At 33.8% G+C, this 17,688-nt stretch overlaps 1 protein-coding gene across 1 annotated transcript in view; it reads left to right on the top strand.

The window, feature by feature from the left end:
* The window catches only part of LOC123552657 (E3 ubiquitin-protein ligase rnf213-alpha-like), a 129,432-nt gene extending 113,535 nt beyond the window's left edge, over nt 1–15,897 (top strand). Inside the window, exons 73-86 of the mRNA XM_053540042.1 lie at nt 1,122–1,275; nt 1,976–2,150; nt 3,292–3,392; nt 3,657–3,714; nt 3,866–4,065; nt 4,588–4,717; nt 5,012–5,098; nt 5,786–5,975; nt 6,932–7,160; nt 7,762–7,836; nt 9,532–9,723; nt 11,312–11,410; nt 11,627–11,826; nt 12,321–15,897. Of these exons, the coding sequence (XP_053396017.1) occupies nt 1,122–1,275; nt 1,976–2,150; nt 3,292–3,392; nt 3,657–3,714; nt 3,866–4,065; nt 4,588–4,717; nt 5,012–5,098; nt 5,786–5,975; nt 6,932–7,160; nt 7,762–7,836; nt 9,532–9,723; nt 11,312–11,410; nt 11,627–11,826; nt 12,321–12,492 (2,062 nt within the window). The 3' untranslated portion in view covers nt 12,493–15,897. The remainder of the gene's footprint in view (nt 1–1,121; nt 1,276–1,975; nt 2,151–3,291; nt 3,393–3,656; nt 3,715–3,865; nt 4,066–4,587; nt 4,718–5,011; nt 5,099–5,785; nt 5,976–6,931; nt 7,161–7,761; nt 7,837–9,531; nt 9,724–11,311; nt 11,411–11,626; nt 11,827–12,320) is intronic.
* Nucleotides 15,898–17,688: the final 1,791 nt, after the last annotated feature.

Below are 17,688 nucleotides of genomic sequence, written 5' to 3'. Positions count from 1 at the left end.
GTCACACATGATGGCCAAAAGTCATTTCGGATCTTGTCCGAGCCATAACTTTAAAGAGCATAAACGAATATTTTTTTATTTGGCATAAATTGTTCACGGAGTGTCCCGCGAAAACCCCAGGTCCCTCAAAGGTCAAGGTCACACTTGGGTGTCAAATATCATTTTGCAGCTTGTCCGGGATGTAACTTTGCCATGCAAAGAGCAATCTTTTTTTATTTGGCAGATCACATTTTTTATGAACTGATTATATTTTTTAGAATTACTTCCCTTTGTTGTGAATACAAATAGCTTATTTTGTAACTTTTTTATTATTGGCCGTAGGGAAAAATCAACATCACTTTACTGTGGTACAACATGGATAATACATCAATTTTTTAGGTGCATGTTTACTATTTTTTACCAAGTAAAGCTTTTTTGTGGACGATCGTTTCCATTAAGTGACTTTAGTTTGGGTCAAGATATTGGAATGAAACATTGGATGAAAGTCTTTCAGGCGAGGTGTCTACACATAAAGAGCTCGACATTCTAGTATTCTATGAGATATATCAATGTTTAAATATGTCGTACGAAATGCAAGCTTTGCAAAGAGAAGTGCGGGCATTGCCTTGTGAAGATCTGTAATTTTCACAGTTTATGAAGTTTTGAAATTTACAATAATTGAAAGAAATTAGCCATTTCTAGTGTCTTGCTGAATACATATTTATTTGATGAGTGTTTTTGTCTATTTAGACCCTACTATTTTGTTTTGAACAATTGTTTTTAATTTCGGAGCAACCATTTAATTTATGTTCTCATCTAAATAGATCAAAAGGGTGACAAGTACTTTGAAAATATAAGCAAATGTACATCATTAATGAAACGTGCGTGTATATATTATATATATATATCTGTTTTGTTTCATGTTATCATGTGAAACCAGTCATACGTACACTAATGAATGATTAGATGACATACAGTCTATTTAGCATTGTATCAATGAATGGTTTAGTAGCTGAAAAAATGAGTGACAATATAATAGATATGATAAAAAATTAGGTAGTGTCCTTAAAGGTAATGTCAATGTTACCAGTTGTAAGTACTCTAATTTGAACTGCAAAAGTTAACTGAAACTATTTTTGCAGGACTGATCAAACAATGACTGGGCATATATTGGGTGCAGCTGATGCACGAGGTCCTGGTCCAAAAGCCGAAAGACTAATGACACCTGCCGCATGTGCAACAGTGAGACTTCTTATTCACATGGCAATGTATCTTGGAGTTGGCAGTGATACTAAGGTAAATTATTCAAAATTGAGAACGGTAGTAGTTTTTTCCCTGATCATTAAATGTTTGATCAGAAAATAATATATACTACCCCTTGATAATTGTAATTTCTATGTATGCTTTACTATAACATGGAAAAAATCATTGTTCAATTCCCTATTTGTGGTTAAAATATGATAATGTCTCCATAAAATGTTGTCTGTCCGTCTGTAAGTCATTTTGTTACAAATTCGTGTCCGCTTTGTATACCTATTCAAAATATACCTATAAAATAATATTGTATTTGGAATATAAAACATTACCGAAATATATGATCAATGTGTTATTTTTCTTTATTTTTTAATTTTCATTTCATTGAGGATTGTACTTTGCAACGGTCTTAGGAATATTGATTTGAAGTTCAGAACGTATCTTTCGGCCATGTGAATTCAATGCCATTCATGTCTATGTTATGGATAGATATTTTGTATAAGTATACACGTCAATGTAAACGAAGTTGTATAGGGAGTAATGCGGGGTTTTTTTTTTGTTGTTGTTGTTTTGTTAAAGGCAATTTCTTGTTATAATTATATGCATTAAACGACTTTGACCTCCTGAAACAGGTTATGTGGTCGGAATGTAAGCTACATGTATGATGACTTTTTAATTAACTTCATTTGATTAGTAGTGGACGAAACAAATTATTTCAAGTCATTGAATATTTGGCTTGCAGGGAATACAAGAACTCATAAAACCTGATATAGAAACAGATCAAGTTGAAGAATTTCTATGGCGGCACATACAGCTAGATGTAAATGATATTCAAAGGGCAATTACTAGAAGTGTAGATGACGTCCTGTTATTCATGCACTGCATCATAAATGGAATAACCAAAAACCATGATTCGGGTAAACCAATATTAATTTACTATAAAATAATTGATTTTACGCTACTTGGATATGACATTACCATTACATTCGTTTTCAAAAAGTCATTTTCGTGATTATCTTGCATTTTTGTTAACATTTATTCTTTCTGTTATTTGTTTTTAATGAGTAACGTTTAATTATGTTAAAGGAACTTACTTTACATATATAAAACTATCGCCACTGCTGTAAAACGTTACCTGTACTTGGACTCAGTGTTATCATTTCTTAGACTAGTACTTTGGGATCGTGGAGATGTAATGTTGTTATGTACATGTCATTCCCTATTGTGTTCACTTTATTAGAAAAATATTGTAATGATGACTCATTGTTTACTCTAAAGCCTGTCGTAGTTTTGCGACATCATGTATGTCAATAAGATATTTATATTCTGTGTTTTAGAATGTTCCATCAACCGGGTGTTAACATTATTTTTAAGTCTTGGTTATTCTGGGGGTTTCCATCATTTATTCTTGGTAATACAGTGTTGGAAAGTGCTGGAACCTTCCATAATGCTTTAAACAGGAAGTTGTCTGAGGACAGGACTGAACTTAAATAGGATCGTATTGAAAAACGTTCCTGTATTTCATAGCAATTTGGACATTTAACATCTGATTGATTTACATTAAAAATCTTGATAAGAAATATCTTGAGTGAGGATTTATATTCTTTGAATATACTAAATTCAGTTTGGATTTTGTGAGGAATTTGGAATTTTTACTTATTGGATTTAAATTTGTCCAGAAAGGGATTTGGAAAATTCTTGCATATTGAAATCGGTCTTAATGGCTATTTAACATTTTTAAGTTATTTAAATTGCTACTTTTCATAAACAACTTTGTTATTGCTCATTTCTTTTTCTGTTACCTTTAGTATTTAAAGTAACTAGCAGTTGTTACCCTTAGACGTAACACTGTTAATTTACAGTAGAAATCCACTGAAGCTGATGCTACTGGGGTTAAAATTTTCATTATATCTTCTGAACAAACTCGATGAAACCGAGTATGCTATTATATTAGTTGCTGGGTTCTTTACTTCTATTAGATCTGATCTTCTCATTGTATATATTTAATGATTTTGATATGTAAAGCATTCAACATGATTAAACGATGTTGTTTTTTAGAGAATATTGTTCAGGAAGATTTGTATCTTTTGTCTTCAAAACGAGGTAGACAGGAATGGGAAGCTGCTTTTGTATCCAGGTTCCTCAAATGCCATTTCTTGGTAACTATGATTCATATTTTATGCATAAGCAACTATTAATGTGTTATGGTGTCCCCTGAGACGTTAAAAACCTTCTTACGGGATAGATTACATCCTAGCATATTTTATCAATTTTTTATCTCATTTCTTATTCAAGTTTTCTTTATATTTTTAAATAATCTTTACAGTTAGATTTAAAGAACATGATTCGATTACTTATTTCTTTAGTTTAATTGTATATTCTTGTAATTTAACATTTATTAACAATGATCATTAATGTTTTAGAACATGGATGATATTCTACACGAGAGCAATCACAAGATAGTGAATGACGAAAGATTAGGTAAGCCTGTACGGGAGTTTTTGTGTGTTTTGGCAGCGTGTATATCGTATAAATTGGATGCAAATTCATATTTCATTTTATTACGTAGGACTGTTGTAATGTCTGAAGCAAATTGTTACATATATATTTAAGCACAATCACTTCATTTAAGGAGCGGATCCTCTCCTTTGTCTGTTATACGAGACAGACAATCAGATGATGAGCCCGAGTGCTTTGCAAGATTCGCCAAGAGTGTGGAGGTATAGGACGCCAGTGTCTCTGCAACACCTAAGGCAAAGGTTAGAGGCAGAAACTGGAAGTGCTGAAATTCCACAAAGCAAATTTAAAATATTGCAGCATTTCCTTGCCGAGGTATTTACCGTTTGATTTTTTATGATGATTTTGTATTAATCGTAATACATTAGAAAAGCAGATTCAGCAAAGTGTGCACAAACCAGGAACAGTTTGTTTTAATACTCAGACAGGTGTTATGTATACCATATATCAGGATAGAACTAGTTCATTAAAAGTCAAAACTTTATTTATAACTGATAAGGTATAGCAATATATCAGGGTAGAACTGTGACGAACATTATTTATTGCCAACAATTGTAACAGTAGCCTTTCCTGTTAAGAATTCATCGGCATCTAATATTATTGTTACATTGAATATACAACTTTGTTACTAAAACGTATTTTGAATCAAATAAACTATTGTAAACACCAGTACGTAATGAATCATCATGAATACCTTTCACGATACATCAGGTACAGGAACATTTCTCGTTATTCTTCGAAACAGTGAACTATTCCGTCTTGTAGATCGTCAGTAAGATCAGGGAATGTATTAAGATTTTATTTTCATTTTATATTTTAGTTTGCTCTTGTTTACAGGAATACCATTTAAGAGCTCTACGGTGTGTGCCAAGCATTTTGCGTCTCCAGCGTTTACTATTACAAAAATATCACAAGAAAATAGACAAAGCAGAGGCTTCACATATTACTGTAGCCCAGCTCAAGAAAGGTTTGTTTGCTCGAAGAAAGATACTAGACAAGACAGATAGTGTATAGCTTTATTCAACATTTGAATTTTTTTTATCAGGTATACTTAGTATGGTTGAACAGTGTCAGGAATTTTGCTTGAATACTTATCTTGCATTGATACAGTAAATATATTGCCTTTTTCAATACTCCGCAGCAGGTAGATGCAGTATTTAATCTTTCTCTCTCAAAAATGTTTTCAAGTTATAGCGTTGGTATATATACATACTTAACAATCATAAACACTTATCAGAAAGGGCAGTTTGTTATTTTGCAGATGACGTTTCTGGAAGTGATATAGCCCAGTTGATAGCAGATTTGTCGGAAGCTTGGGAGTTGTCTAGAAACGAATTGAGGTTTTACTGTAAGATTTATGTTTTCATACAAATATCCTTGCCAGAGTTTACGCGAGCATTTTTGAGCAAAGTTGCTAATCATTTTTACTCATATTGTTTTGTACCAGTTCCTGGTTCGGTCCATAGATTCAAGAAATATAAGAAAGAGAATTACAGTCACTTTTATTTATTCAGTTAATACTCATAAAACTTCTTATTGTTTGTTTTTATTCTTGATTCCCCCCGCTGTCCGAACACAATTAACCATATGCATAATATGCATTGCATATATATGTTCAAACGTAAAACGTTTACAGACGTGTACTGTTAAAATAAACAACACAGTAAATGGTGACAATATTTTATATTTCCAATTCCTATGTTATTGTTTTAATAAAAAGTACAAACAAGCTCAGACAAATGTAATAATTTTAAATATATCCAAGTTAAATTCTTTGACAAGCTAGATTTTGTCACGTCACAGTTGGTTAAAACTTGTATACAAAATAATCTTCAGTTAACGTGAAATATAAATTACTGTTTTTCCATAGACGACTTTCCAAGTTCTGTGAACTGCTGTGTGGAATATTGCTAGCATAGGTCATTAGTAATTTTAAAATCGTTGATGGCATGTGAGTGGTTCGTTATGTGTTAACATCAAATGCTAATGAATGTGTATCTAGTTTGAAAATTTAACATTTTGTCGTTACTTCCAGCATGCACCACTGAAGCAGGCTATGCAACAATTCCAGACGGATTCTGTGAACACGGAATAAATGACGACACTCCATTGTCCATGTTGTTACCTACAACTGGTGGCGTGGGTTTATGTTCTTTTGCACTTCTGGATTTTCTTATGAGAAAGCAAAATGATTTCTTAGATAAATACATTAAGGAAACAGAAAGGTTAGTGTTATAAATTCAACTTTCATCATTCCGACAGTGTCTTCTGTTGACTTGATATTGGTGTACCTGAATTATATAATGAACCAGATTTAGTTTACGCACTTTCTTTCACATGCCAAAATGAAATATTTACATTGAAAAATTTTGTCACACATGATAAGTGAAGCCCGTGAAAGGTAACTTTTCTAGGACTATTTAGTTATTTGGGAAAGTGTAGATGTATTTCCTAAAATATGGTCTTCTTTAATATAAATGTGTTGTAGGATAAAATCATCTTAAAATTTCAACCAAACTACTTCATATAGGGAAATGGTATTTATTATTGCTGATAAATAACAGCTATTATATAATTGTAAAGAAAACATTTGGGGACTTTTACGTCATCATATTCCTCGATAGTTTTTTAAAATTTGTTTTCCAAAAAATAGTGTAGGCCTCTTAATGTATGAGAAAAACCACAATTATAAATATGTATGTTCTATCTATGGTCACACCAAAACCATGACAAAAAGCGTGCCAAAGGAAGTAATTCCCTTTTTAAGGAACACACCTTGCGTTTACAAATTTAGCCAATTGGTATGTCAGCCGAAGTGTTCGGAATTCCATTTTAGCAGAACTGCAGTTTTTGTTAATTTCTGTCAATCTCTGGAATAATCAAACTGCTAGTGAAGCCATGGAAATAATCTGCTAAGAAATTGAGAAGAATTCAATTTCTGTATTGAAACTTGTATAACAATGCTTACTCTAATAATGATTTAAGAATCATGAGAATATAATAAACCTCATCTGTTCACCAATTTTCAGTTTTTTATTCGTAGTTTATAAAATAAAGACGAACGCCAATAGGAAATACAGCACTCAGACAACTCGGCCTCTTATAAAAAGTACGCATCATTATGCTATATGTTTCATTAACCTCTTTTTCAGTTCTCAAAATATGCTATTGTCTGTTTTAGAAATTCTGACCACATTTCAAAGGTATCTCCGAAAGAGGTGACTTCCGCACACTTGATTAGCTACGATGCTCTTCACGATCTGCTTCCACTGATTCTGGCTAACTGCAAGTACACGTTCAAGATGGGTGAAGGGACTAGTATCGAGTACGATTTTGCAGGATTAGAGAGGCATCTCATGGACAGATTTTTGTTCTCAAAATCAAAAATTGACGTTGGAGTAATTTTACCGGTACATTTCCTTGAGTATAAGATTATTTTACATGTAATTTTCACCTTATTTATAACTATAAACCGTTTGACTTTAAACAATAAAGCTGCTTCTTTTTTGTACGCCTGTCTGAAAGACGGGACGTATTATCGGAACGCCCTAAAAGGGCGGGCTGCGTCCACAAACTTTGTTTGGAATATTTCTTCTTCATGCATGAAGGGATATCTGTGTAACTTGGCATCATTGTTCAACGTCATAAGACAAAGTGCCATGCGCAAGAACCAGGTCCCTTAGTCTAAGGTCAAGGTCACACGTAGAGGTAAAATGTCAAATTCATGAATGACTTTGTCCGGAGCATTTCTTCATGAATGTAGGGCTTATGATCTAACTCGGCACAAATTTTCACCACCATAAGACGGGGTATTATACGCAAGAACCAGGTCACTAGGTCTAAGGTCAAGGTTACACATAGAGGTCAGATACAAGAATGACAACTAAACAAGCTTTCGACGGGCGTATTTTGTGACCATGGCGCCAAAGTTATTAATTATTACATTTACAAAAGAAATACTATAACCGAAAGAAGGAAAACTTCAATAACTTAATATTCGCTATTTTGCAGATTAATAGGATGGTGTACAGAACAGAGTCCACTAATGCTGAAGTATTCAAAATGCTTGCTGAATACATAGAACAGGTAAAATATTTATTGTTAAGAGCTTTGAATCGGCAAAATATCGTTTGTTGATGAGGTAAGCATACGTTTCTGTGTGTTTATATTTGCAAATAACGCCATATTTAACCGATGTTTAACTGATTTCTTACCCCACCGTCCGTCTGTTCGTCTGTCTGTCACACTTATTGTCCGTAACTAAAAAAGTATTTTACAATGATAGAGTTCATTGAGTCGAAGTGCAGTGACAAGGAACCATGACTAGGTGGTCCCATATTTTAATTATCTCCCTTATTGAAAACCTTGTACGGGGCATAACTCAAATACTTTATAAGGAATTGACTTGATACTTTTCATACTCATAGAGGTCCGTGAAAGAAATTGCAGTGACAAGAAACCATAAATCTTAGTTGTCGCATTTTATGCCCCCCGAAGGGAGGCATATAGTTTTTGAACCATCTGTCAGTCTGTCGGTCTGTCTGTCCGCAATTTTTGTGTCCGGTCCATATCTTTGTCATCGATGGATGGATTTTCAAAACACTTGGCATGAATGTGTACCACAGTAAGACGACGTGTCGCGCGCAAGACCCAGGTCCGTAGCTCAAAGGTCAAGGTCACACTTAGACGTTAAAGGTCATTTTTCATGATACTGCATTCGTGTCCGGTCCATATCTTTGTCATCGATGGATGGATTTTCAAAAAACTTGGCATGAATGTGTACCACAGTAAGACGACGTGTCGCGCGCAAGACCCAGGTCCGTAGCTCAAAGGTCAAGGTCACACTTAGACGTTAAAGATCATTTTTCATGATACTGCATTCGTGTCCGGTCCATATCTTTGTCATCGATGGATGGATTTTCAAATAACTTGGCATGAATGTGTACCACAGTAAGACGACGTGTCGCGCGCAAGACCCAGGTCCGTAGCTCAAAGGTCAATGTCACACTTAGACGTTAAAGGTCAATTTTCATGATAGTGCATTGATTGGCGTGTCCGGTCCATATCTTTGTCATTCATGCATGGATTTTAAAATTATTGGGCATGAATGTGTACCACAGTAAGACGACGTGTCGCGCGCAAGACCCAGGTCCGTAGGTCAAAGGTCCTAAACTCTAACATCGGCCATAACTATTCATTCAAAGTGCCATCGGGGGCATGTGTCATCCTATGGAGACAGCTCTTGTTGAATTATCTCCATCTTTTTAAAACCCTTGTCCTGGGCATAACTTGGATACTATGTAAGGTATTGATTTCATAGTTTACATATTAGACAGAGGTCAGTAAAGGGAATGCAGTGACAAGGCACCATAACTCTTGGTGGTACCATTTTTCAATTATCTCTTTTTTGAAAACTTTGTCCGGGGCGTACGTCGAATACTATGTAAGGTATTGACTTGATTCTTTGCATATTCTTAGACAGGTCACTAAGAGAAAGTGCAGGGACAAGGACCCATACTCCTAGGTGGTCCCATTTTTAAGTATCCGCCTTTCTGAAAACCTTGTCCGGGGCATACCTGGAATACAATGTAAGATATTGACCTGATATTTTACATATTGATAAAGATCAATGAGTGTGAGTGCAATGTTAAAGAACCACAGCTCTTGCTGACCACATTTCTCCTTAACACAACCTTTGTGACTGAAAAGCCTTCTATGTTACAGTAATTTCGGGAAGGAGCCATCGGAGTTACCGATTGCCTTGTGGTTTTTTTTTTTCAGGAAAGTCTAAATGCATCGGTGAAAACACAGATATGCGAAGAATTGAGGAGCCTACCTGATATCTGTCAGTCGTTATATGACCTGGATATTACAATTAGTTTCCTCAAGACTACAGGTGGTCTACCAAACCAGAATCTTCACGAATACATGCGGAACACACTTCAAATGGAGAGAACGGTTGCAAGTCAGAAGGTACATTTCTAATGCATTGGTGCTGTAGATGTAAAAGTATTTTCGACATTTTGCAGCAATTTTTCGGTGAAAATAAAATTCAACTTTGAAATATGACGGTAAGGTAATCATGTAAAAATTGAACAATCTAATACTGCATTTGAATGTCTTGTCGATAATACATGTAGAAAGTTATGATAAAATCCGTAAATATCGATTATTTAATTATTTTTGTTGCTAACATTGAGTACTGTATAAGTGCGTTTCATTTATGATGTAAACATGCATTCATTGCAAAAGTCTTTGCCAACCCTTAGACCAGCTTCAGCTTAATTGTAGATCACAATATAAATTGTATACAAAAAAAATCAGGAAATTATTATCTATTTATGCAGAGCACAAAGATAAAGGTTTGACAGAAAACACCAAATATATAATTTATTAATTAAATTCTGTGTAGACAAATACCAGTCAAATTCAAAATTTCACAGACTTATTACATATTCTGTCATCGAACAACAAATATATGCCCTTTAAAATATATTGTTAATGTGGAGCCATTTACATAGTACATTCTATGATAATAATTATTACAACATTATACTTTTCGTAGAAAACGAAACTTTATCATCTTTTTTTTGTTTCATTGCTTCCTAACTTTATGTTTGAGGACCATTTTCGAACAATTCACATATAACCATCAGTTATTAAAATACCGTAAATCGTTGTAGTTATCGCATACGATCAAAATAAACTTGTCCTAAACACAGCTTATTACCCGATGTCCTCCACGTCGAATGATATGTAACGCTGAGCAGTGGTGTTAGATTTTTAAGCAATAGTCTTTCATTTAGCCTTCCCATTCAGATATTCTAGTGCATGTACACGTATAAATGCTTTAATGTTTTATATAATTAATTATTATCGCTACCATTGAATCCAACTATTTAAAGATGTTAAGTAAAAGTGATTTGAAATTCATATTCAATGGCCAAGTTGAAAATATTTACAACACACTGGATAGTTATATTTCAAATCATCTGGGGATAATCGTCTGTCTTTGACTTCTTCACCGACGCTCTGGCCCTCCAAAGTGACCCGAGTATGGACTTTGCTGCAGAGGGCTTTTTTCAAAAGCTGTGCATCATGCCGTTCATGACGTAAAAATATTAATTATGGCTGTTTGTTTCGCCTTTAAGACGTGTCGTCTATGAAATATTTAAGAGTTATTTATGCTCTATGGAGTGCAAGCTTTGAAAAGAGAAGTTTGTTAGTATTGTACAGAAATTGTCAAATTAGAATGACTGTACATTTCACTTTTTAAGAAATTGTAAAGAAATATTACACATTTCTTATTCTTGCTAGACCAGTAACTTATTTATTAGGAGCTTCTGTCTTTTGTAACTCATTTTCATTTCTGTCAGGGCAAATATTTAATAGATATTCTCATCTAAATATATCTAATGGGTGGCAAGGGCTTTTGCAATGAAAAGTACCTGTAGAATCGTGCGCTAAGAATTATTTATGTTCCTTAGTAGTATACGACATCTTGATGTGATATATGTCTCTTGTGTGTATATTGATATCCAATGGCATTATTTTCTGGTAGGCACAGCAGATGTGCCGACTGAAGCATGTCCAGTCGTTATGGATGTTACTTGCTTTTCAAAAGTCCAAAACAATGATAGACAATCAGCAACAAAGAGAGGTAAGACAACACAAACACTATTTTATAAGTATGTTGTCGCTTTTCATATCATATGTAACTTGCTAATTTATTTTACTATTACTAATATAAGAAGTAATTGTTTATTTTAAAATTTTCGCTGATGTTATCATCTTAGGTTAAACAATTTCCTTCGACACACGGGTAATAATGATTTATAATTAGGGTTAATACATTTTCGGGGTTTTGTCGTTACAGTATGCGTTTGAGAGTGTGCAGCATGTATTTGATGTTGACCTTACAAACGATCATCTGGAGAACTTCAACCATTATATGAAAGACTTATCGGTAGATAAGTTGAGCTTGCTAGTTGAGGTTTTGCATGAATTAATCTTGCTGAAGGTTGCTGTTGAACAGAATACAGATGACCCGGATTACACAGATATTGCAGGAAAACAGTAAGTTCGTCATGAAAACTGGATTTTCAACTCTTGTGTGTAAAGGTGGATGGTACATAAGTGTTATATTTGCCTATATATTGCTTCAGTCGCTGCATTCGATATTTTTCCATTTTGTCGGGTAGATCTAAAAGTGTAAAATGCTAAATCGTCACTACATACCTTATATCAGGAGTAACTGACAATAATATTCCATTCTTAGTCGTATAAAATTCTGGATTTAGCGTTTTCGAGTTTCAATACCCGCCTACTCCATCCACTCCCCTCCCTACGGAAAACAATGCAACAGCTCCGCAAAATAACATAGACAAGCGCAATAAATCAGTAATCATATTTATATTTTCATGTGTAGAATTTAGAGCCTAAGTTACTTAACTAAACGGAACTAAACACATTTCACAGATTTCTTCTTCTAAACGCCAATATATTTCTATCTTGAATGAAATTATTGGAATAGTTAAATAAATTAAATTTCTATAATATACTTATGGCAGAATGAAAGACTGGTTATTGGCTTACATAGACGAGAAAGAGGATCATCCGCTGGACACTGCAATATTACTGGAATTCCCTGAAGATATCAAGTTGGAACATAGTGTTCATACTTGGGTTGTTGCATACAGAATGTTGAAAGGGAAACAAACTGGGGCATATTCGAAATACTGAAAACTTATCCTGTGCGTTTGTTGACGTGGTCGTTTTTATAGAAAGTATAAACATATGAATCTTATCATGTTTAATGCATTTGGTAGAAACCCAAAGTGAACTCAGACTTTTTGTATATAGTTGTTAGCTATATATATTTGTTTCATGATGGACTTTATACTCGAGTACTGCTTTGAGACAATATGTCATTTTTAAAAAAGAATGTATTTCAGTTTTGCACTTGCACTTTATCAAAGTCTTTTTATTCTTTATGGTTTTTGTTTATTACCTTCTTGTATTTACCTTGATACATGTATAGTGTACAGCTCGTTTAAATGGGTCAGCCGTGTTGATGTACTTATAAAATAGACTTGCCCGGTTTATAGGTTGGTCAGGGCTACGGATATGTATTGTATTTTGCCATCGGAATATTTGTATAAAATGCTTCTTCCCCTTCCGTTTGGATCCGTCCATGTTTACAAACACGTTTGTTTGTTTTATGGACTGTAGTGTTAGTAATGGTGATATACAACCTTCTGTTACGGTAACGTTCATGTTACATTTTCTGAGCAGAAAGTTGATTGTTGATTGTTGGAGCGTCTAAAGTAGTATGATCGTTATTTTTGTTTGAGTACCTTATAATTATTATTTCAGATATGATAAATGTTTCTTAGTTATGTATGCAGTTATATAACAGACATAAGAATGTTTCTCATTGCAGAGTTGGTGCAGCCGTTCTGCGCAAGCGCGGAATTATTATCAAATGGAACGCACGGCAAAAATACTCATTTTTTTGCATGTCCGCGCGCATATAGTATATAATATGCATAATATACTGACTAAAGGTTAGGGTTAGAATCACTATGGTTACAAAATATATACATTTAAGATATTTTTGTTCAAATTTAGTTAATCCGGTATATACCGAAGTCTGTAATATATCACAGGCGCACCAACTCTGTATTTAGTCACAGCCCAGACATAATACTTTATGTACTTAATCTCTAAAATAAGATTTACTCTGTCGGAATGGAGAGTAGGTAGCGGATATTTAAGTTTATTCGTGAAATTGTTTTTCTTTTTTTAATTTTCGTCTACTGTTATACAGATGCATTTAACGAGTGGCATTGTATGTCATGAATGGAAAATGTTGTTTAATTTATACCAAGTCTGTGTATACTGCGAACATTTATAATTAGCGACGTCGGCCGCAGTGAAAACAATTATACCTTTCCCGCACTGTTAATATTCGGGTTCTTTTCAAAGTAAATAAAGAACAATACTGTAACAATATCAACGAAGTTTTTACCTTTATTCTATAACCGTGTCTACGATTGCAATTACATACGTGTACGTCTGTGCGTACAGGTAGACTTTCATTCTAATTTAATAAGTATTGAAACACAATTACATAGACGTTCAGTATGTGCGTATCGAGCGTCTTATTTACTGAACACGTTGTAGCAGTCGCTAATTATTATATGTGTATAGGGATAAGCTACACGTATGCGCTAATAATTATATGTGTATAGGGATAAGCTACACGTATGCGCTAATAATTATATGTGTATAGGGATAAGCTACACGTATGCGCTAATTATTATATGTGTAAAGGGATAAGCTACACGTATGTGCTAATAATTATATGTGTAAAGGGATAAGCTATACGTATGCGCTAATTATGATATGTGTAAAGGGATAAGCTACACGTATGCGCTAATAATTATATGTGTATAGGGATAAGCTACACGTATGCGCTAATTATTATATGTGTAAAGGGATAAGCTACACGTATGCGCTAATAATTATATGTGTAAAGGGATAAGCTATACGTATGCGCTAATTATAATATGTGTAAAGGGATAAGCTACACGTATGCGCTAATAATTATATGTGTATAGGGATAAGCTACACGTATGCGCTAATTATTATATGTGTAAAGGGATAAGCTACACGTATGCGCTAATAATTATATGTGTAAAGGGATAAGCTACACGTATGCGCTAATTATTATATGTGTAAAGGGATAAACTACAGTACATATTATGTTATCAGTATTTTCCCGTATCACTAGACAGTGTCTGATAAATTGTTTAATGATTTTCACAGTGTCATTCCATTTTTAGGTTTTATTGTTTCACTTTCGTTTGTTGAGTTGTAGACCTTTTAATGTAGATATATACTTAAGTATTTCATGTTACCATGTTTTATTCAGCATCTACTTAATTGCAACCTCTTTTGATGAAATAATTGAGAATGTGTGCCTTATCAATGTATCGTATCAGTAACATCGGTAATGTATCTGTAGTATACAATGCATCATTTATATGATCATGTATATTTGGTATTACCTGTAAAATTATTTCTATTTTTTACTGATAATGCCATGATTCTCGTGTTTGTTGTTGTTGTTGTATTAAAATATTTATCACACAGTATTTAGATGTGAGTGTCATCTGTATATTGTCCTCATTCACGCCAACACATAAACATGTCTTTAAAGGGTCTGGACGCCAGATTTTGGCCAAACTTGATATTTCTTTAAAATTGAAGTTTGGTCATATTATGAACATTAAAACCTGAGTTTGTGTGCTAATCTATTTTAACAAATGTGACATCGTAAAGTATAAAACAGGTCTTTGTCTGGAATCGAACCCAAGCTGCCTCGGCAATAAAGACTTTTTTACTTCCTTGAGTACACCAAGAAGATTGGTACATAGTGGCCGTTACTTGTAATGCTTTGTAATTACTAGTAATGTAGTTTATTTGGAATGGAAAAATTAGTAAAAACAAATAATTCTAATGTGTTTCCATAACATATAATTTGTCAGTTTTAAAGCTTCTTCAGAAATAAAGCAATATTTCTCCGATATAAAAAAAATGTTTTCTTTTTTTTTATCATACGATCTTAAGGTCAATGTCTTTAAACTTAACGCTCTGTACGTACATATAATGTCAGTTTTGTTATTATTCCTGGTCCTTTGGGATCAATTACTCTATTGAATGTTTTATTACAGATTTGTAAGAGGAATCAGTTAAACCCTGACTGCTAATACTTTGCTTGGTTTCGTCCTGTGCTTCAAAATGATCCTTTTATTATTGTATACAGACATTTTATACGTATCATTGTCTCCATGAAATGTCTCTATGCCGTCTAAAAGTAAACAAATTAGACATACTGAAAACACAACAAACTTGATAAGATCCGGAGAGTGTTTCTTATGTATCAATATGTGGTCATATGTATGGCAGCCGTTCAGAAAGTAAGCTTTATTGCACATATATGTTTACATTCTTGACATAGGCAAGTCATTATCAGTTTGGTTGAGTTATCATACAAACAGTTTTGGACTATGGAGTACGTGTATTATCTATTGTAGTTAAAATGTCAGTAATATATAATAAACGTCATTTTGTTTAACTGTATGTTTCTTAATTTTGTTATTTTTTAAAACAAAATAAAAACGAATAAGAACACGTTCAATTTATATAGATAGATGTAGAGCATCAACATGCGGTTTGGTGTAGTTTGTTTGCTTAAGAATATGTTTATACAATTGAATTTGAAATTTGTCAATTGTATCTATATTTTCTATACCCCATACGTCATTACCATACAATAATATAGGAAGAAAATTGTGGTTCGATGGCAACAAGACTTAATTGTTTTTAATAATACAGGCAAAACACCATAAAAGTAACAAAATCATTTGATGCAAAAGTCTGATTTATTCAGATTTTTACATATTAAAGCGAAGGTAGTCCATTTCAGCAGAGTTCCAGTCAGGGGCAGACCATATCTACCAGAGGTTACACTTATCAGCCGGATTCATGTTGTAACGTAGCACTTGATCTGTGTACCTGAAGCATGTCTTGAAACACAACACATTACGATAGTTCTAACATTTATTTTCTACGACAGCAATGCAAAGTTACTTATGAATGTTCAGTCTAATTTCACAGATATTATCAAGGTTCAATGAGACTTGTTAACAACTCTATAAACATAAGTTGTTAATTATAAATGTACTTCAGCCTAGCTCTTAACATTGCTTATTAAGTTTCAGCTCATGAGAGCGGGACGACATGTCCCTTAGCCCACACCTGGGCACCTCTCTCCTGATCACAGAGTATATTGAGTTTATAAAGGATTATACAGGAAAACACAGCAGACACATTATTTCACTTCCGTAAACTTAGTAATTAATTAACGGATGTTTTACACCCTGAAGCTACTGTAGAGTTGACAAGTTTTGTCTGACTTTTGAAATGTACAGTTAAAATCTTAATTGTCCGAAAGAAATACTAAAATAGAAAATTATAAACCTAGGTATTACACCAAACATCGGCTTGTAGCGTAATGGCCTCTAAAAGCCACATGACTCCAGTGTTACCAGACTTGTAAAACCTGTGGTAGAACTTTCACACACATATATAAGATTGGAGACACAATAGTTCGTTTCTGATGTTTATTTAATTTCAGGTATTTAAAGACAGTTTTTTTAGTACAAGTAGTTTTATTGTCTCAATGTCCATCTTTCAAATAATATTTAGCTATTATAAAATGTTAAGAACTAATTATTTATATCCTGAAGTTGTCTTTCATGAAATCTACATAACATATTTGGAAATTAACCTAACGAGGCATAATAGTATTTTTGGCTTACGTTGGCAGAACCGCGGTTAGTGGCTCTGCCGCCTCGCCTCCCTGAATGTCTAGTACACAGACCTTTTATATGCACCGGCCAGACTGTTGATTACCAAATTAAGATGTAGTTTTCCTGGTGTTATGTCTTAACCTGCCCAGAGCTACGATAACTTGTCCAAACACGAAAGAACTCCTCAAGGTTTTGCATAGGACCGATTACTCTAAAAGGAAGAAAAAAAAATGACAGTTACATTGTAAACAGAACATACTGTATTAATTGTTTTACTGGTTTTAATGAACAGTCAGTAAATTGGAATCCGCGACGAATGTATGAACTAGAAAGGACTAAAGGTTGGACCATTAAGGAGAGTATGAACTGGAGAGGGCGAAAGGTTGGACCATTAAAGAGAGTATGAACTGGAGAGGGCGAAAGGTTGGACCATTAAAGAGTATACTCTGTCTATAAAAGCACTTGTGTTTTCCTCACACAAATGCAATAAAACCTGCAGAACCGCATTTTAAAATGGCAGATGGAAAAATGATATAACTACTACTAATTGCCGAGAAAG

The sequence above is a fragment of the Mercenaria mercenaria genome, chromosome 4, assembly GCF_021730395.1.
Source record: "Mercenaria mercenaria strain notata chromosome 4, MADL_Memer_1, whole genome shotgun sequence".
Classification (NCBI taxonomy): Eukaryota; Metazoa; Mollusca; class Bivalvia; order Venerida; family Veneridae; genus Mercenaria; species Mercenaria mercenaria.
The sequence above is the reverse complement of the archived record's forward strand: the minus strand, read 5'-3'. Positions and strand labels throughout refer to the sequence as shown.